The sequence below is a fragment of the Mercenaria mercenaria genome, chromosome 5, assembly GCF_021730395.1.
Source record: "Mercenaria mercenaria strain notata chromosome 5, MADL_Memer_1, whole genome shotgun sequence".
Lineage (NCBI taxonomy): Eukaryota > Metazoa > Mollusca > Bivalvia > Venerida > Veneridae > Mercenaria > Mercenaria mercenaria.
Window position 1 is genome coordinate 27,281,273 of NC_069365.1, and position 21,710 is coordinate 27,302,982.

The window sequence follows — 21,710 nt, forward strand, 5'->3', positions numbered from 1 at the left end:
TGGCATAGGAAAACGAAAACGAATTTAGACGGCGTCGCCGAAAAACCATGGTCATGAACGGGAAAATATACTAACCCTTTTCAATCGCCAATTTCATACCTAAAATGCGCAGTTTGGTAAATGTGTACTATGGATATTGAACAAGTGGTAATTTATCTTCCAAAGTGTACCGGTCATGTTTCTTCAATATTTCTTATCTTAGAGAAACTAACGCACAGTTTATAGATTTTTCAACGTTACACAAAAAAACTTGGCTGAACTTCCCTAGTGAAGTTCCTGTCCAGATTATAAAACCATTGTGATTGGCTGATGCAAAACTGAAGTCACGTGGCATAGGTAACGAAAACGAATTTAGACGGCGTCGCCGAAAAAGTGAAGGTCAAGCAAAGCATACAATTGTTATTATTTCAATATTTCTGTTTCATAAGCAAATTTTGACCGCAGTTATATCACATAGATAAACTGTATGCAACGTACCTTCATTTCAGTGTAAAATGAGATTCAGTCATTATATAGCATATATATAATGAAACAGATTTCAACTGAGTTCAATACTTGCATACAATACTAAAAAAAAATATTCATATATAACAAATCAGTTAAATAATTTGTAACAAATATATCAAAGCAAACAAGTACTCATTTTAATATGCAAACTGATTAAGTCACAAAAGCAAGAAACCTTTTCATATACAGACGACAATTGTAACAAGGAAAATCTTTTAAAAAGCATTTCTCTACATAAGAGACTCTTATCACACCCTTATTCATGTGATACGCAGACCGTATTCAGCTCTTTCTTTAATTTGATATATGTTGGTATTTGAACAGGTTTTTATCATATTTATTAACCTTACTTATTATTTTGAGATATATCAATATTCTTGCTAAATATACTGAGCCAAAGTTGGCTTTAAAACTGTTAGCAGCGTCGTTTAGGATAAACGCTTTGTCTACATTTCACTCAGCGTAGCACAGTCAACAGAGTGAAAGAAGTTGACACTCTCGTCCAATCAGGCAGAGTGTTGCATAAATCTTCCGTTTTGATGAATTATCTATAATGCGTTATCAAGTAGTTTGATTGGCAAACTGAAGTCGCGTGGCATAGGAAAACGAAAACGAATTTAGACGGCGTCGCCGAAAAACCATGGTCATGAACGGGAAAATATACTAACCCTTTTCAATCGCCAATTTCATACCTAAAATGCGCAGTTTGGTAAATGTGTACTATGGATATTGAACAAGTGGTAATTTATCTTCCAAAGTGTACCGGTCATGTTTCTTCAATATTTCTTATCTTAGAGAAACTAACGCACAGTTTATAGATTTTTCAACGTTACACAAAAAAACTTGGCTGAACTTCCCTAGTGAAGTTCCTGTCCAGATTATAAAACCATTGTGATTGGCTGATGTGAAAATGTATGTCAGTCGTCGTTTAACTACATGTGTATGCTAAAATGTGTATATGCAGCATAAATGTGCAATATGAATTAAATAAACAGTATAGAATTATACCAATGTATGACTTTAAATTCAAAATCATATCTAAGATGAATTTCATTCATCATTTTGAGTTTTATTGTAAAACTGTGAATATTTTGCATTCAGTTTTTGTTTGTTTACATTTCGCCTAAGATGTGCACACTGCTGTGACCTCTAGACCGGATGTTCATTAGGGAAGTTCATGCAAGTTTTTTCTGTAACGTTGACGAAAGCATCAAATATGTGGAGTATCTCTGCAATATGAAATACTGAGACAATGTGACTGGTGCACGACGGAAGGTAAATTACCGCATGTTTAGTATGCCGGGTACCCATTCACCGAACTGTGCGTTTTAGGTGAGAAATGTACGACTGAAATGGGTAAGTGCACTTACCCATTCATAACCATGGTTATAATAGAGTACCTAGGGGAAGGGTATAACATGTACAGAGGCATTTTCTTTCTGGTCTGATGCCAGTGGTGGGTATAACATAATACGTCCCTTAGCGTATAAAAATGCATCGGCAGTGTATACTGATAATAAGAAATTACGTTCAAACGTTCAAAGCAAAACCTCAAGTTTTGAGACCCCAACTCCAGCTGAAAAGAGCAACCCTCCAGTTTTGGGATTCTGACCTTATCACATGTATGTCTGTTATACTGCCATTTTTAACATCAAAACACACAAAAAATTGGCCAAAAATACCTAGGACATTTGTTCAGTGTAAGATTGAAATATCTTTCACAAGTAAACAACAGATGCAATATTTTAAGATATGGTGGTCATGTGTGTTTTGACTAAATTTACCCATTTTATAGTTTCTTACCAGTGAAAACTACGTTGGACATTTTTCACTGTGAAGATACCAGATATACAGCATATTTCACTCTAATATTTCAAAAATTCACTGAAAAACGTGTAATAAACAAGGTTATAAAGCTGAATTTGGTGACCAGTCACCAATCAGCTGCTGAAGTTTTGACTGATCTCCAAATTCAGTTTTAAAACCACTGAAACAATTACAAATTTGAGAACATCAGTGATAATAGATCATGAATCATCAATGAAGCAGACAACATAAGAATAAAGCAGACGACATCATCTCGAAGCAGACGTCATCATGAATGTCTATCAGCTTGCTCCAACATGCCGAGGATAGCGACTCTGAGGGCTTCAACCAGTTCCTCTATACTGTATGGTTGACCTAGAGGTGGTACGTGGATAAATGCTGTGCGGTTTCTGTTGATATGTAGTGACGTGAAGTAGGAAAAGTCACATAGATACCTGGAAATTAGAGACAAATATGAAAATAGGATAGCACTCTAACCAGCATGAAGTGTTCACCTTTGGGACTGGATCTACTAACAGGTTACCGGCTACTTTTTGGTAAGGCACTTTGAAAGCAGAGCTATTAAGTATCTGAACATAGTAATAAAGTGGACTTGTTGGCACATCAAAGGTGAAAGCAAGCTTTTTTGTTTTGTTTTTGCTGGGTTTAATGTCAGATCAAATCAGTTATAGGTCACGTGGTGACTTTCCAGCTTTGATGATGCAGGAAGACCCCCAGGTGCCCCTCTGCACATTATTTCATCATGATCAGACACTTGGGTAGAACCACCAACCTTCTGTTACCCAGCTGGATAGCTTCTTCACATAAAGAATTCAACATCCCGAGTGAGGCTGGAACCCATATCGATGAGTGGCAAGTGATTTGAAGTCAGTGACCTTAACCACTCAACCACGGAGGCCCTGAAGGTAATCTTTATCTAACGTCTAATATAATCAACAGACAACATAAGTTATACTATTCTTTTATGTCAAACTACAGATATCCAGAATCAAATGCTTTATGGCACTTTTTATTCAAATTCAGCACACCTTTTACTATAAACAGAAACAAACAGAACTATTTTTTAACACAGACAATGCCATTTTTTCCATTAGGTTTTGAATACAAATAACTAAAGTTGCAAAGTGCATTTACCTACAAAGCGTACTGTGTACTGTGCCAAAATGACAAAGGTGTAAATCACTCTATTATATAGTTACCTGCTAGTGAAATCATTTATTTTCTCCTAGATAAAATTTTGCACTTTCGCCAAGAATTGCTATTTTGTTTGAACATGAATTAATCTAGTGAGTTTTAAATTCAAATGGCAAAATAATGAGAATCTTAAAACTTTTCATTGTAATCTAATTTAAATGCAACTATCATTGATTTTACAATGTGATGCAAGTCCCTCTCCTACATACAAAATTTATGTTCTTATCAAAATATTAGGTACTGAACCCCCAGTAGCCATAGAACATGGCTTCATAAGATCAGAGAAAGGTAGAAATGTAAGACTATAATTATAGAATTTAAAATCTATTTGATTCATTAGCTGACTTTTTCAAAATTTAAAATATAGGTAAGTTTGATATTTGAGTGCATCCACGCAGTCTGGTCAGGATCCGTGCTGTTCGCTAACAGTTTCTCTAATTGCAATAGGGTTTGAAAGCAAACAGCATGGATCCTGATCAGACTGCGCAGCCTGGTCTGGATCCATGCTGGTCGCAAACGCACTATGTCAGTTTTCTCATGGCGTGGCTCATTTTACCACCTTACCTCCCAGCATCATGAGATACAACAGCTTTTGTTTTGGTCCCTGACTTGTTCACTTTATCACAGACATTTTCCATATCTAGTCCAGCAATTAAACAGTCATCGGCTCCCGGCACACAGCAAAGGTCGTCTGCCTTACAGTTCTGTCAAATAAACATGTGACACAGTGTAACACCTCTAAACTAAATAGCTGGGCACCAGTATTTTAGTTTGGTTTGGAGAGGTTCCTCAAACAGCCAGACACTGGTATTTTATTTCAGTATGTAGAGTCTTTTAACAAAACAGCCAGGCAGCAGTATTTTTTAAGTGTTATTTTAAATTTATGAATGGAGATTCACCAGCTACATCATTCATTCCTTTAAAGACGGTCAATCACATTTAAGCAGCGTTTTATGATATTTATCAGTTAAAATGTTTGTTTATTACATTAGAGATTTATATGAGCCGCACCATGAGAAAACCTACATAGTGCATTTGCAACCAGCATTGATCCAGACCAGCCTGCGCATCCGCACAATCTGGTCAGGATCCATGCTGTTCGGTAACAGTTTCTCTAACTGCATCAGGCTTTGAAAGCAAACAGCATGGATCCTGACCAGACTGCGCAGATGCGCAGGCTGGTCTGGAGCCATGCTGGTCACAAACGCACTATGTTGGTTTTCTCATGGCGCGGTTCAATTATAGAGAACAAAAGGACCAGTAACTTACACAGAGTTAGATCTCTTTTAGGAATGTAGGTTTTAGGTTATACACCAGTAAAAGAATTGTTTCATTTTGATACAATTTCACGATTTTCACTCCAACATAGACCTTAATTTTTTCCCCAAGACATCCATACATTTGCTTTAAGAAAATGAAAAGAAAAAGGAGTATTGAATAGTATGTGCTAAAATGGAATAATTATAATCTATTTTTATGGACTTTTTCATGGGAAGCAGATTTTTTTACTGAATAACTGCCATCTTTTATGAAATTTGAAAACAACCCCACCCCTCAGTCAAAAGCTTTTAACAAGAGGGTCATGATGACCCTGAATGGCTCACCTGAGTAATATAAGCCACATGTTTAAATGGCACACTGATGCTAAAATATTAGAAAGTAGGTCAGTAGGTCACATTCATGGTCATTGAAAGTCAGTTTTAAGATCAGAGTGCAAAACTGTACATGTCATCCAAATTTCAAGGCTGTATCTTAAACAACAAGAAATTAGGTCAGTAGGTCAAGGTCACAGTCAAGTGACCCCTAATTGCTTAGGGTCATCAGGTAATTATAATTTAACAGTCTAGGAAATACGATCTGATACTTTTTTAAGTATATATTCCTATATAACTCATATAACAAGTGACCGCCAAGGCAGGGCCCCTTTTACCCCAGGGGCATTAAACTTAAAACTTGTTAGAGACCCACTAGGCTATGTATATCAAAGGCCTAGGCCTTGAACTTTCAGACAAGACCATTCTTATTTTTTCCCCTATATAAGTCTATGTTAAACAATTTTGGTAAAGGACCACAAGGTAATGCTTCACACCAATTATCTAAGGCCTAGGTCTTGTGGTTTTAGACAAAAAGATTTTTAAAGTTTTTTCCTATATAAGTCTATGTTAAACTTTTGACCTCTGGGGCGGGGCCTCCTTTCACCCCCAGGGGCACAATTTAAACAATATTTACAGATGTGAGCTAAAAAGCTGTTTATGTCTTTTCATTTTAATATCATTTCTAGTTTTACATTTAAACTTGACATTTGGTTTCTTCAACAGTCTGAACCACAAGGCTAGTTTTAATCAGGGTGTAGCTTCCGCATTAATTTATTTCGAATCTATCTTGGTTCTATCTTAGTTCTATCTTGGTTCTATCTTAGTTCTATCTTGGTTCTGCAACCAAAACAGGCTAAGGGAGGTAATATTATAATTTTACATACTTGAATTTCTAATAAATTCTGACTAGATATAAAAATTGTCACTGCAAATCTTTGACAAATATAATAAAAAAGTTCTAATACTCACATAATTCTCTAGACTGATGTTTAATAGAATCATACTTAATAGGCTAAAATAACTCTATCTTGGCTGGGCAACCAGGATTGGAGATTCAAATTTTGAAAAATGTTTTCAGTGACAATCTAACTTCATGTATCAAGCACAGAAGTGAAGAAAGACATATATAAATGATCAGTTGTTAAAGTTTAAAGATATCTATTACTTGGCTATTTAATCACACGTAATCTTATTATGAGAAACATTTATGCCAAGTTATTTCAAAATCCTTTGAAATTCATGGATGGCAGAGATTATGGACCTGACACGAAGTGTGACGCACAGATGGACGGAGGGACGGACGGAAGGACACAGCCTATTTCTATGACCCCCTTTTTTTCCTACAAAATAGGCGGGTGACAATAAATTTTTGTTCAATATGTACTAAAATGGTCATTACACAGATTGCAAGAACAGACATTTATCTATTTTCAGAGTCAAATACACCATTGAAATTTACCATGATTGTACTGTTAAGATTTAAAATGCTACTTTTGTCTTAGGATTTTGTACGACATCCTTATAAAATGTTGATCAACATGATTATTATATACATACTTTTTGTAAAACAAACAATTATATTGGATATTCTATTGTGTTAAAATGATCTATCCACTGTAAACATCATTATGTAACAATATCAGAACAGACAAGGCAGTCTGAAAGACAGCTATATCCCCCGCCGCAGTTATTGGAAGTGGCTCAAACTTTTAACCTTGAGTTGTGACCCTGACCGTATGAGGTGATAATTTGACCAAAGTTTCATGATTATCCTTGAAGTTCAAGGGATTTAGGAGATACAGAGCGGACACAAAATGGAATGCTCAAACATTTGACCTTGATTGTGACCTTGACCTTGAGCTGACATGGCTGACTCATTAGTTCTGCACATCGCCTTGATGAGGTGATCATTTGACCCAAGTTTCATGATTATCCTTCAAGGGGTTAAGGAGATACAGAGCAGACACGAATGGAAGGCTCAAACCTTTGACCTTGAGTTGTGACCTTGACCTCAAGCCAACATGGCTGACTCATGGCTTCTGCATATCGTCTTGATAAGGGGATCATTAGACCCAAGTTTCATGAAAATCCTCCATTTTTTTATATGAGATACAGAGCAGACACAAAATGTTATGGACAGAGGAAAGGAAGAAAGGACAGGACGGAAGAAGGAAGGACAAATGGAGACCATTCCTATAACCCCTCACCATTTGTGGCGGGGGATTAAAAAAGCTTAGCCATTTTGCTCAAATCATTCATTCCCAACAACTTAATTTTATTTGTCATGTCTGCGCATAAATAGACATGGAAATAAGACATCGCCTTACAAAATATTTCTCATGTCTCCATTAACAACCCAACAAAATGGGCTAGGCGGAGGTCAAATGACTCCAAATCTTAGCCTAGACTGAAATCGCCTCTCTTCGCTCTACCTAATTAGCTACCAGACCAGTATCTTCCATTTTAATTAATCATTCTAGTTCTTTCCATAAAAACTTAAGCACTGTTGTCATATGAGACTGAGGGCAGTGATAAGCCCATAGGGTTGAACAACTTTGAGTTTTGAAGTTTTCTATAATTTACCTGTATATCTTCTCTAATAACATCATGTGACTTGCTGTCTAGAATGATCTCTTTGCCTATACTGAAAATCCCCAACATGTACAACCCACTGAGAATAGGAGAAAACATCATAACAGTTACTTTTTTGTTTTTGGTTTAATGTCTTTCAACAACTTTTCAGACAAAACAAGATGGGTGCCATTGAGCAGTGAGCACAATGCCCATACTTTATAGTACAGCCTGATTGGAATATCACCCATACACATGACATAATACCCACCCAGTCACATTATACTGTCACTAGCGACAAGTCCCAAGAACTATTTTCTTAATGCTGAACCCAAGCGAGGAAACTTAGTAACTGGGACAATTTCATCTTTCATATGACGTGGGCAGCCAACCCAGCCTCTGCTCTTAAGCGCTCTTAATTTCCCACCAGACTACTAAGAGGCCTATTTCAGAGAACATATCACGACATTCAACATGTACAACCAACTGTGAAAAAGAGAATAACATCAGCTCCCGTTCTAGAGTGATCTCTTTCGCTATACCTGACCACAAACATGTACAACCACTGTGAAATAGAAATAAACATTACAATGTGTTCTAGAGTGAAAAAGAGGCAACTTTAGTAAGTGTTAGAATGTATTTGATTTAGTGATCAGAATGCAAGTCCTACCGGCCAACGACAGAGCTAAACAAAATGCCTCCCTCTTCTTCAAGTGAGAAAATGATTAAATATGTATGTTGTTTGAAAGAGATTCAAAGAAGATGTTTAACAATTGGGTGGCTGTGTATTGCTGTCATTTATGGTGAATTTGTTTTGCAGAAAAAAAAAAGTTTAAAAACTGGCCTTTCTGTAACCATTCTGGCTACATGAGCCGCACCATTAGAAAACCAGCATAGTGTTTTTGCGACCAGCATGGATCCAGACCAGCCTGCGCATCCGCGCTGTCTGATCAGGATCCATGCTGTTCGCTAATGGACTTTCTAATTACAATAGGCTTTGAAAGCGAACAGCATGGATCCTGACGAGACTGTGCGGATGCGCAGGCTGGTCTGGATCCATGCTGGTCACAAATGCACTATGTTGGTTTTCTCATGGTGCGGCTCATATTACCTTCATTGAACAGTGAGTGTACAAACAGTCATTTCAGACTATGCAATTTAAGTATAGATTTAGCAAGTTTAATCCAATTTTTGATGACCAACCATGATGACCAATTTTTCAATTTATATATGTTCTAAATTACTTTGATGTGATCTTCTGATTTAGCTTTTTTTATCTCCTCATTCCTTCTACATATGATAATCATATATGATTTACCAACAATCTAACTTTCCATTACATGTTCTGCTAAACTGTCCCGTAAGATGGGTACTAAAATAACCTCAAAAGGTTGTCCCCCTTTAAAAATGAATGACAAGAGCTATTAGTGACAAATGTCCCCGAAGCGAGCCCAAGAATGCTCCAGTTGTCTAAGCAAAATATGCCAGTATAATTTAGGTATGAATCATTTAGTGACCAGAAGAAAAACAAGAGCTGTCACAGGAGACAGCACACTCGACCATTTCGATGCTGGATAGTGAAACTGGGCACATCCGAGAAAACTGGAGCTGTCACTGGAGTGTTTAATGACTCCAATGGTGGATGAAGATATTGCACAATAGCTCGGGTCTGTGTCAAAAATATGAAGTACTAAGAGAGAGGAAAAGATAAAGTGTATCAAAACACTATGTAAGTATAATTCTAATCAAAAAGTAGGCATATTTCATAAAATATTGGTGCAAGAGTTATGCACCTTGTGTCATATAATGTGGGTGATGATATGGAACAACTACTTCAAGTTAGAATCAAATCCATTTAGTAATAACTGAGATAGAGTGAAAGTGTCAAAAGGACTGAGAGTTGCATACAACACTCTAAATCCACAAAAATATCCTTACTGGTAGAGTAATAATATGTCACTTAAATTGAATGTAATATGCATGTTGTACTACAGAAAAGTGGTCTTGATTTTTCCCTGCGATCAGTAATAAAAAAGTTACAAATATAGCTATTTATAGTAACAACAAAGGGAAGTAATTCTAGGTTCTTGCGCATGACATGATCCATCTCATGATGGTGAACAATTGTGCCAAATTACATAAAAAATCCCTCTGTGCATGAAAAAAAAGTCATTCCTGTATCTGACCTTTGACCTCTAAGTGTGACCTTAGACCTAGGGACCTGGTTCTTGCACATAACACTCTGTCTCATAATGACGAATATTCATGCCAAGTTACATCAAAATCCCACTATGAATTAAGAAGAAATGCTCCAAACAAACTCATTCTTCAATTTGACCTTTGACCTCCAACTGTGACCTTGACCTCTGAGATAGGAACATGGGGTTTGTGCATGACAATCCATTTCATTGAATTAACATTCATCCAAAATATAAACAAGATTGGTCCATGCATGTCAAATCTATAATTCGGACGGACAAACGCATGCACCAACAGACGCACATACAAAGAACTGCCAAAAGTGATGACTAAGTCGAGTTCACCACAAGCCTGCTCGACAATAAGGAATATTTATGCCAAGTAATTTTAAAATCCCTTTATCGATGGCAGAGTCATGGACCAGATGTTAACCATTTACCTCTAAGTGTGACCTTGACCTTAAAGCTTAGGGTCTGAAACTTGTGCAAGACAAGTAGTCTCATTAATAATGGAGAACATTTCTGCAAAGTAATTTCAAAATCCATTGATGAATGGCAGAGTAATGAACCTGACATGAAACAGACCCCGTCATGCACCTTTGACATCTAAGAGTGACCTTGACCTTGGAGCTAGGGTCTGGATCTTGCGCATGACACATTAGCTTTTTATGGTAAACATTTACGCCAACTTCGCCAAGTTATTTCAAAATCCCTTCATGGATGGCAGAGTTAGGGACTGGACAGGAAACAGACCCTGTTAACCTTTGACCTCTAAGTTTGACATTGACCTTGGAGCTAGAGGTCTAGGTCTTGCGCATGACAAGTCATCTCATTATGGTGGAAAATGCCAAGTTATTTCAAAATCCCTTTATGGATGGCAGAGTTACAGCCCAGACAAGAACTTATCGGACAGACACACGCACGGACGGACAGACGGATGGACAGGCAGTGCGATTTTAATATGCCCACCTTTGGGGGCATAATAAAAGTAAACTATTGCTGAAAACTACGTTCCAACTAGTTACGTGAAATTTCAGCACTGGGACATTATTGCAAATGCATCAAAACAAGGATATGCAACAGTTCTTTGAAAATGGTAAGTTTTTAAGTGTGGCCCCTTTATGTAGCCCTTTTCCGGATTTCAATGCATGTAGCATTAAACTGATAATCATTTTAAAGAGTACTATGTATGCTTTATAATTATGCTGTTCTATCTACATGTGAAACAAATCTTTCTTTCTATGATGGTTTGGTGTTGTCTGATTTTTTTTCTCAAAATATAAGGCTAAATTTCTCAAGATGCAATTAAGGCTAAGCGTTACATGTTATTTTCCTGTTAAAACACTCGGAGAGTCATTTTCCTGTTAAAACAGAAAAAAAGGAAGGAAAAAAGGGAACATCCCATAAGCCTACACACAAATTACTACGCAGTTAATAACTTCAGAACAATTTGAAGAGAATAATAATCAATTTGTTGACTTTATACCAAACCAAAGGTAACTAATTTCACAAAATTCATATTTAATGTTTTAATGTAATCTGTTAGCATGTAATGTCATGTAATTCTGTTAGAATCTGTTAGCATATTTTGCATAAATATGAAGATGCTACATCTTGTCTAGCTGGGCAAATGGTTTTTATCATCTTTCTAATTATACTGAAATGCTATCTACAATGTCATTTTATACCCTGCCAAACTTTGTCTTGGGAATGGCTATATGGGAATCACTGTTGTATCCTCTCTGTCCCAGTGTCCCGTCCTATTCACTTTCCTTGAAGATCTCTATAACCCACACAGATATCATTTTGAAACTTAAAACATGTCTGATAATTCTGACTTTTGACTTCAAAAACTTATTTCCTTTCATCACTTACAGGGCTCCACGTTAACTTTTATTTTCACTTGTCCAGTCAGACAAGTACTCTCCTGACCAGATACTAACTTGTCCTGACCTCTACACTGTTAGATGTGCCCAGGGCAGAGAGAAGTCACTTCTATCTCAGCTAAGATAAGGATTATTGTAGACTCTGTGTGTTTTGGGTTTAATGTCTTTTTCAACAATTTTTCAGTCATATTAACGATGGTGTCTACTTGTAGCAGTAAGCACAATGTCCAACTTTATAGTGCTGCCTCACTGGAATATCACGCTGTAGACACGTGGTATGATATCCCTCCCAGTCACATTATACTGACACCGGGCTGACCAGTCCTAGCAGTATCCTCTTAATGCTGAGCGCCAAGCAAGGAAGCTTGCAGCTTGTACCATTTTTTACATCTTTGGTATGACGTCGCCAGGAATCGAACCCATGACCTCCCGCTCTTGAAGCGGACGCTCTACCACTAGGCTACCGAGGCAGATTATTAGAGAGGTTTTAGGGGGAAGTGGAGAGATCTATTGGAAACATGGAAATATATGAGCTGTGCCATGAGAAAACTAACATAGTGGGTTGGCTAACAGTTTCTCTTAGACTTTGAAAGCGAACAGCATGGATCCTGACCAGACTGCGCAGATGCGCAGGCTGGTCTGAATCCATGCTGGTCGCAAAGCCACTATGTTGGTTTTCTCGTGGCGCAGCTCATATTTTTGCCATGACATTCAATATGAAAAAGGAACGAAATGTACTTGTAAATGTTTTTATATAATTTCCTGTCTTTACTTCAGTTTATAATTTTAACATTACTTACAAATTCACTGAAATTATATAAAATGAATCTGTTCTCTTATCCTTGTGAATCTAATGTGATTAAATTGAAATTCAAAGTATCTATCTATCTACTAGTATCTATCTATCTTCCATTGCTGTCTACAGGGACCTAGACACATCCTTGGCATTCTGTTGAAGCCACAAAAATAATGTTAGTAGAAGATAAACAAGAGCTGTCCTTAATAATGATTGATTTCTGGAATTGTAACGTCCAAGAAGCAGGAATATTTTCCTAAATGTTAAAATATCTATAGATTTTCAATCCTGAGTATCAGCATTCAGTTTTGAATATTATATGTTCCAACTTGCATGCAAGACTTTAACCAGAAATTCTAAGTTCAAAAGGGGACATAATTTTGCCAAAATGCATGTCAGAGTTATTGGACTTGATGTCATCACCTAAGACACATGTGAATCTTTAATTCAATGTCTGCATTTGTTTTGGAGATAGTAACATGTTCGTAAAACTTAAAACAAGAATTTTCTAACTTAAAGTCCAAAAGGGGAGGGGCATAATTTGACCAAAATACATGTAAGAGTTATGGGACTTGACCCAGAGAGGTTGGTTATTGACCTAGAATAAGAAAAATAAGTTTCAAAGCTGTATGTCTTTAAGTAATTGCTATGTACTTGCACGCTTTACTTGAACCAGGATTTTCAAAGTACAAAAGGGGGCACAATTTTGCCAAAATGCATGTCAGAATTATGGGCTTGAAATATAATGTAGCTTATCATATGTACCTGTATGCAAAACTTTAACCAGATTTTTCTAAGTCCAAAAGGGGACATAATTTGGCCAAAATGCATGTCACCTAGTTTTATGATATTGAAGACACATGTGAAGTTTCAATTCAATAGCTGCAATAGTTTTGGATATATAGCATATAAAACTTTAACCAGGATTTTTAGAAGTCCAAAAGAGGGCATAATTTCATTAAAATACATGACAGAGTTATGGGACTTGACCCAATGAGGTTGATAATTGACCGAGAAAGAGAAAAAAACTTTTTAAAGCTGTATGCCTTTAAATGATAGCCATAATTATGCACTTGCATGCAAAACTTTAAACAAGGTGTGATGCTGACGCCATGGTGAGTAGAACAGTCCAACTTAAAATTTATGAACCCATAAAAAATGGATCTGCCATAAAAAAAAAAGATTGATCAATACATGTCAAAGTTATGGCCTAGAATCTAATATGACCTTTGATACCTAAGTGTGACCTTAACCTTTGGGATTAGGGGCTTGCATCACACTCTATCTCCTCAAGGCAAATATTTATGCCAAATACAAGCTCTAAAATTACTTCTGACTTTTGAAACAGGAACTTTGGTTTTATGTGCAACACTGTCTCATGGAGGTTAACATTCATGCCAAATATAAGCAAGACTCTGTCATGCATGTTAACAAGATCTGACATGACATTTGACATTCAAGTCTGACATTGAACTTTGAGATAGGAATATGAGGTCTGCACATGACACCATGTCTCACAGAGTTAAATATACAAGCCAAAATAAACAAGATTCTTCCATGCATTTTAAAGTTAAAGTAATTGTACGGACAAAAAAATCCTGACGGACGAACACACTAACATTCATACACTGAACAGCAATTTGGACAACATTACTATGTCTTCACTCTCCACAAGCGGACTCAAGAAAAAGTATTACTGTTATATCCTTTTCTTAATATTAATTATTGTCTTCTCTAATACTTGCCCAAAGTTGAATACTGATGATCACAGAGGAAAGTTTTAAATCTATTGTTTTTATTACCGCTTTTAATGCGGCTATTAATGTAGAGGTCATGTGCAGTATTAATTTCTTTCTTCTTTTTAGCTCACCTGAGCAATGCTTGCTCAGGTGAGTTTTTGTGATCGCTTGATGTCCAGCGTCTGTCTGTTGCCTGTCAACATTTAGCTTGTGTATGTGATAGAGGCTGTATTTTTCAACTGATCTTCATGAAATTTTGTCAGAATGATTACCTTAGTGAAATCTAGACCAAGTTCGAAAATGGGTCATCTGGGGTCAAAAACTAGGGCACTAGGTCAAATCAAAGAAAAACCTTGTGTATGCGTTATAGGCTATATTATTATAATACCAGATTTATATAGCGCCCTTTTCATGATCAATTTCACGTTTAAAGGCGCTTTACATAGTTCAAATGCAGCCACATATGCAGGGCGCATAATTCATCCTCTACTAGTACAGACATAGAACGATCTGACCAGAGGGACAGAGTGAGACAAAGCCCCCACGACAGAGAGAAATCAGAAATCAGATACAGGCTTGTCCGGCTAACTTAGCCTAGCTCGTTTCGAATAGACAGCCTGGTTCTTTAACGTGCCCAGTGTATAGCACTGGTACACGCAAGGATTGCCTGGGTTTCTGACCAGTACACCTCTAGTTGGGTGGGAAACAAGTGATTTCAAGTGATCTTCATAAATTCTGGTCAGAATAATTACCTTGATAAAATCTAGGCCAGTTTTGAAAATGGGTCATCTGGGATCAAAAACTAGGTCACATCTAAGAAAAACCTTGTGTATGTGTTATAGGCTATATTTTTCAATTGATCTTCATGAATTTTGGTCAGAATAATTACCTTGATGAAATCTAGGCCAAGTTCGAAAATGGGTCATCTGGGATCAAAAACTAGGTCACTAGGTCAAATCAAAGAAAAACCTTGTGTATGCGTTAGAGGTTGTATTTTCAAGTGATCTTCACAAATTTTAGTCAGAATAATTACCTTGATGAAGTCTAGGCCAAATTCGAGAATGGGTCATCTGGGATCAAAAACTAGGTCACTAGGTCAAATCAAAGAAAAACCTTGTGTATGCGATTAGAGGTTGTATTTTTCAAGTGATCTTCACAAATTTTAGTCAGAATAATTACCTTGATGAAGTCTAGGCCAAATTCGAGAATGGGTCATCTGGGATCAAAAACTAGGTCACTAGGTCAAATCAAAGAAAAACCTTGTGTATGCGTTAGAGGCTGTATTTTTTCAATTGATCTTCACAAATTTTGGTCAGAATGATTACCTTGATGAAATCTAGGTAGAGTTTGAAAATGGGTCATCTGGGGTCAAAAACTAGGTCACTAGGTCAAATAAAAGAAAAACCTTGTGTATGCGTTAAAGGCTGTATTTTCATGTGATCTTCATGAATTTTGGTCAGAATGATTACCTTGATGAAATCTAGGCAAATTTCGAGAATGGGTCATCTGGGGTCAAAAACTAGGTCACTAGGTCAAATCAAAGAAAAACCTTGTGTATGCGATTGAGGCTGTATTTTTCAACTGATCTTTATGAATTTTAGTCAGAATGATTTCCTTGATTAAATCTAGGCCAAATTCGAAAATGGGTCATCAAAAACTAGGTCACTTGGTCAAATCAAGGAAAAGGCTTGTGTATGCGATAGAAGCTGTATTTTTCAATTGATCTTCATGAATTTTGGTAAGAATGATTGCCTTGATGAAATTTAGGTCAGGTTCGAATATGGGTCATCTTGAGTAAAAACTAGGTCACTAGGTCAAATCAAAGAAAAACCTTGTGTATGCATTAGGGGCTGCATTTTACACCGGATCTTCATGAAATTTGATCAGAGTATTTGTTTGGATGAAGTCAAGGTTGAATTTGAATATGGGTCATCTAGGGTCAAAAACTAGGTCACCCGGTCAAGTTAAAGAAAAACCTTGTGTAGACAATAGGGGCTGCATTTTACACTGGATATTCATAAAATTTAGTCAGAATGATAGTCTTGATGAAATCTGGGCCAAATTCAAATATGGATCATCTGGGAAACATGTTTACACTGTTAAGATGTGTTTCTCAGGGGAGCGACCTAGGGCCATCTTGGCCCTCTTGTTTTTGTTTGGTTTAATTCGCACAAACACAACTACTGGTCATAATATGGCAACTTTCCAGCTCTGATGGTGGGGGAAGACCCCAGGTGCCCCTCTGTGCATCATTTCATCACGAGCTGGCACCTGGGTAGAACCACCTACCTTCCATAAGCCAACTGGATGACTTTCTGACATGAAGAATTCAATGCCCTTAGTGAGGCTCGAACCCACATCGGTGAGGGGCAAGTGATTTGATGTCAGCGACCTTAACCTCTTGGTCATGGAAGCCCCCCACCCCCATGTGCAGTATCAAAAGTATCGTGTTAGGTTACTCTAACCATGTTATAACACATTATTAAGAACTGTTTAGACAGGAGTTTCATCTCTTTTTGATATAAAATCTAAACCATTATTGAACTTTAACGTTTGGTACCAGGAAAATGAAACAGACATGAAAAAAGTATCTGCAGAAGTATCATACAAAATGCTATAAAAACAAAGGGACAGGAATCAGATTACAAAGTAATTGTGTAGCTTACTTTATTTTCAGAATGTTTCAAGAACCAGATTATGTACACAATGTGTCATTAAAACTATCAGATGTACTTGATGATATAGGAGTAGACGAGAGAACTGTGTTGAAGAGGAGAAGAGCATACCTGCTGATGGAATCTATTGATAAAACAGATAGCATACTAGTGGATAAGATATTTTCAGTGTATTATTTAGGCAGTCTCTCAGAAGGCACAACCACAACAGGACTTAATTCTGACAGTGACAGACTTTGCTGTTTTAATAAATGTAATATGATACAAGACTGGAAAGATTGGCAACCTGGTGTATTAAATTTATTGATGATCCAAGATGAATCTGTATCACCAGGCTACTGTTTACTACAAAGTCTGAGAGCAGATGCCCCTCTTCCAAGCATTTGTGAACATGTATTTAATGAATGTATATGTGAAGTCATTTTTTTCAGAGATATGACAGGGAGACTGTTTATGAGGAATAGTGTACTGTGTGATGAATTAGCTTCTAATTTAGGGAGAGGAATAAGACATGGTCCAGCATTCACACAAGGAGGTGGGGTTATAGATACTGACACTGTTGGTGCTTTACACTGTAAATCATGGCCTCTACAAGCTAGACAATGGTTAGACTGGCAAGGTGTAGGTCAGTGGCCTTCAGTTGATATGAAGAGATATTGTAGCAATTCTGGATGTTTTGTTGTTGGTGTTGGTAGCAAGGGTAGTCAAAATGAGGAGCTTGAATGGAGGATATCAACATGTTTCGCAGAAAGGTGTCTGATGTTCAATCTCAACATCACACAGATTCGGTGCTACGTGCTGATGAAGATGATATTAAAAACTTACATCAAGCCGCACTATGAAGACACCATTTCAAGTTTCATGTGTAAAACAGTTTTGTTACAATTAACTGCAAATACACAGTCCAGTTTCTGGAGAGAAAATAACTTACTTGTTTGCCTATCACTTTGTCTATCTGTCTTATACAACTATATTTTGAATGAAAACTGTCCACATTTCATCATACCAGGAAACAATTTAATGGCAGGGTATATTTCTTTTGAGTCTAAACCTCACATTCTTGAAATACTGCAGTATATCATAAACAGCAAAGGAACAGCATTACTAGAGATTGAGTGTGACGATCTTGGTAAACTGCTTCAGCTGAAGTTGAATACTTTATGCCTAGTCAAAATAATTAACAGTGTTTCAGCATCATTATTAGAAGCTACTGCAGCGATAGTTCAATGTACCATATGCAAAAGTCTAATATCAGTTAGAAACAGCAGTGATGAAATCACTATAAGAACATTGATGAAGTATCTTTCCAAACTAGTCATCCTTTCTCAATGCCAAGGATTGGACAAAACAACTTGCAGCCTTCTTGCACCACGGTTTTGTACAACACTGGGATCAATCCTGGCATCCCAAAACACTGGACAGAACAATGGTATATCAGAAGAAGCTCTCACATGGATCTCACTCGGTCTGAACACAGATGTTTCATCTGGAAAACTGAAGCTAGCATCAGTCTTTTACTGCACAGGTGATGTTCAAAAAACAGAAACTGTGCTCAGAGATATCGAAAGATGCTATGACCCAAATATTGTTGAGCCAGTATGTACGTGCCATAATTACATCAAACAAATGTATAGATAAGAGGTTTCATTGCAATATCTGACAATCACAATGAAGATGCACTTCAGTACGCTACAGCATTCTGTGTAAGATTTCTGCGATGTGAAATCAACTGCATTCCAAAAGAACTACAATATGAACTGTTCAAATCTACAGAAGAGGATCTTGCTTTCCGACGTAACGAGGATAAATGGATGGACTTTGCATTGGTTGATTCTCTCCCCTACCTGTATTTCCTACAATACAAGACTTACAGCCACCTTGGGAGACAAGATGATACAAAAAAAGCACTTTCCAATCTGATCAGGACCATTGACCAGGAACCAAATCTAGGACACAGGGAAACAGCCCTGAATCTACTTGGACAATGCATGGAGCAAGAGAACAGACCAACAGCTGCTTTGCGTTGTTACTCAGTATCCCTAAATCTAAGGGGAAGAAACAATGCTGCCAAAATCCATATATGTAGGCTTCTATCTACTATGATAAATGGCCAGGCTTGAAACCAGACAAACGACCAGGCTTGAAACAAGACAAACGACCAGGCTTGAAACCAGTCAAACGACCAGGCTTGAAACCAGACAAACGACCAGGCTTGAAACCAGTCAAACGACCAGGCTTGAAACCAGTCAAATGACCAGGCTTGGAACCAGACAAACGACCAGGCTTGAAACCAGTCAAACAACCAGGCTTGAAACCAGTCAAACGACCAGGCTTGAAACCAGTCAAATGACCAGCGGATGCATGGATCCATGCTGGTCACAAACCCAGTATGTTGGTTTTCTCATGGCGCGGCTCATATAAAGGGGGCATTAAATTGATGACAAGACCATGCAAATGATACGTCATGCTAGGAGTAATACAAACAGAATCATTTCTTTGAAGTTTCACTGAAATCTGAAACGGGCTTTTGGAGAGGTAGTGTAGACAATCTAAAAACAAATGGTGAACAGATGTATTGGCAACAAAAAACAATACATTTTATTATAATTATTAATGACTGATACAAAGTCATTAAAACTTCCTTCTAAATGTTAAGTCTCAAAATAGAATATTTCTGACAACAAGGATCCTACTTCAATGTCTGAAATTTTGTGGAAAACAGCCTTTAATGTTGTAACACTCATTCAAGCTTAGACAATCAAAATATTCCAATGCAAAGGAATAATTTGGAATTATCTGAACCACAGCAGGTGGTCGTATAGTAATATTAGGTTTGTGTTTATGTATTCTTTATAACTGGTATACCTCAACATATGCTAACATCACTCCTACATGTATAACAACCAATAAAAATGCTGTAACAACTGAACCTTTATTTTATCATAGTAATAAATAAATGAGTCACGCCATGGGAAAGTCAACATAGTGCATTTGTGACCAGCATGGATGCAGACCAGCCTGCAGCACCTGGGGTCTTCCTCCACCTTTAAAGTTGGAAAGTCGCCATATGACCTATCATGTGTCGGTGCGACGTTAAATCAAAAAAAAAAAAATAAAATAAAATAACATCAGCGCAGTCTGGTCAAGATCCATTCTGTTCGCTTTCAAAGTCTATTGCTATTAGAGAAACTGTTAGCGAACAGCATGGATCCTGACCAGACTGCACAGATGTGCAGGCTGGTCTGGATCCATGCTGGTCGCAAATACACTATGTCGGTTTTCTCATTGTGCGGCTCAAATATACAATACAATTTAAACATCTTTTGAGAAATGCACAGGAAATTATTACTATTCCTTGAAAAATATAAAACATAGATGTACTTGTCTCCAATTAATTTATCAAGAGGGTTTCAGAAGGAAAAGAAAAGCTAAGAATCTGTAACCTAAGTAAGTAGTTACGGTTTTACTTTCAAACCTAGACCACGAGATCAACGTCATAAGTACAAGTTTCATTTCAAATTTGAACATTTGTCGTGTGCTTTGAAATCATTAATATTTGTGAAGGACTTATTTTCGTGGATTTCCATTGTGTAAATCCACGAAATTTAATCTCATTAAAAAAGATATTCTTCATATTATTAATTGCATCTTTAAAATTCAAAATCCATAAATTCACTTTCACCGAAAAAAAGGCACATTTGCTTAATCCACAAAATTTTATGCCCACAAAATGGAATGATTTTACAAAAACAGCAAATTCTTCCTTTTGGTTTTCCAGAATGCGGTCTATGAATACAGCTTTTTCAGTACATCATAAAGTAACAGGTTTTTTAGCAGGGTTGATATGATAACTCCTCATTATCATATAGGTAAAAAATTAAAGGCAAACAACTATTTTATTAGCTCAATTATTCGCAGAATAGGGGAGCTATCCTACTCACCCCGGCATCAGCGTAAGTGTGAGCGTCTGCGTGAGTGTCACACAAATGTTAAAGTTTGCGTACCACCTCAAATATTTTCAAAGTCCATTGAGATATTGCTTTCATATTTTGCATACTTGTTTACCATCATGACCCCAGTCTGTAAAAAGGAGGAGGCAACTCTATCAAGCATTTTGACTGAATTATGGCCCTTTTTCGACTTAGAATAAATGTTAAAGTTTGAGTACCACCACAAATGTTTTCAAAGTCCATTGAGATATTGCTTTCATATTTTGCATACTTGTTTACCATCATGACCCCAGTCTGTAAAAAGGAGGAGGCAACTCTATCAAGCATTTTGACTGAATTATGGCCCTTTTTCGACTTAGAATAAATGTTAAAGTTTGCGTACCACCACAAATGTTTTCAAAGTCCATTGAGATATTGCTTTCATATTTTGCATACTTGTTTACCATCATGACCCCAGTCTGTAAAAAGGAGGAGGCAACTCTATCAAGCATTTTGACTGAATTATGGCCCTTTTTCGACTTAGAATAAATGTTAAAGTTTGCGTACCACCACAAATGTTTTCAAATTCCATTGAGATATTGCTTTCATATTTTGCATACTTGTTTACCATCATGACCCCAGTTTGTAAAAAGGAGGAGGCAACTCTATCAAGCATTTTGACTGAATTATGGCCCCTTTTCGACTCAGAATAAATGTTAAAGTTTGCATACCACCTCAAATATTTTCAAAGTCCATTGAGATATTGCTTTCATATTTTGCATACTTGTTTACC

The 21,710-nt window shown here is 36.9% G+C and overlaps 2 protein-coding genes across 2 annotated transcripts; one reads left to right on the forward strand and one right to left on the reverse strand.

Annotated features, from left to right (window-relative positions):
• Positions 1 to 1,929: 1,929 nt before the first annotated feature.
• LOC123558236 (pyroglutamyl-peptidase 1-like) lies at positions 1,930 to 7,814 on the reverse strand. The gene is made up of 3 exons (XM_045350114.2): positions 7,707 to 7,814; positions 4,093 to 4,232; positions 1,930 to 2,768 (listed from the first exon to the last, which is right to left on the reverse strand). Exons 1-3 carry the CDS (start codon positions 7,812 to 7,814, stop codon positions 2,603 to 2,605), a joined length of 414 nt encoding a protein of 137 aa, XP_045206049.2. The 3' UTR covers positions 1,930 to 2,602.
• A 3,486-nt stretch (positions 7,815 to 11,300) lies between these two features.
• Positions 11,301 to 19,917, forward strand: LOC123556706 (uncharacterized). Its single transcript, XM_045347621.2, has 2 exons — positions 11,301 to 11,388; positions 16,991 to 19,917. Exon 2 carries the CDS (start codon positions 16,992 to 16,994, stop codon positions 18,624 to 18,626), a length of 1,635 nt encoding a protein of 544 aa, XP_045203556.2. The 5' UTR covers positions 11,301 to 11,388; position 16,991; the 3' UTR covers positions 18,627 to 19,917.
• The last annotated feature ends 1,793 nt before the right edge of the window (positions 19,918 to 21,710 follow it).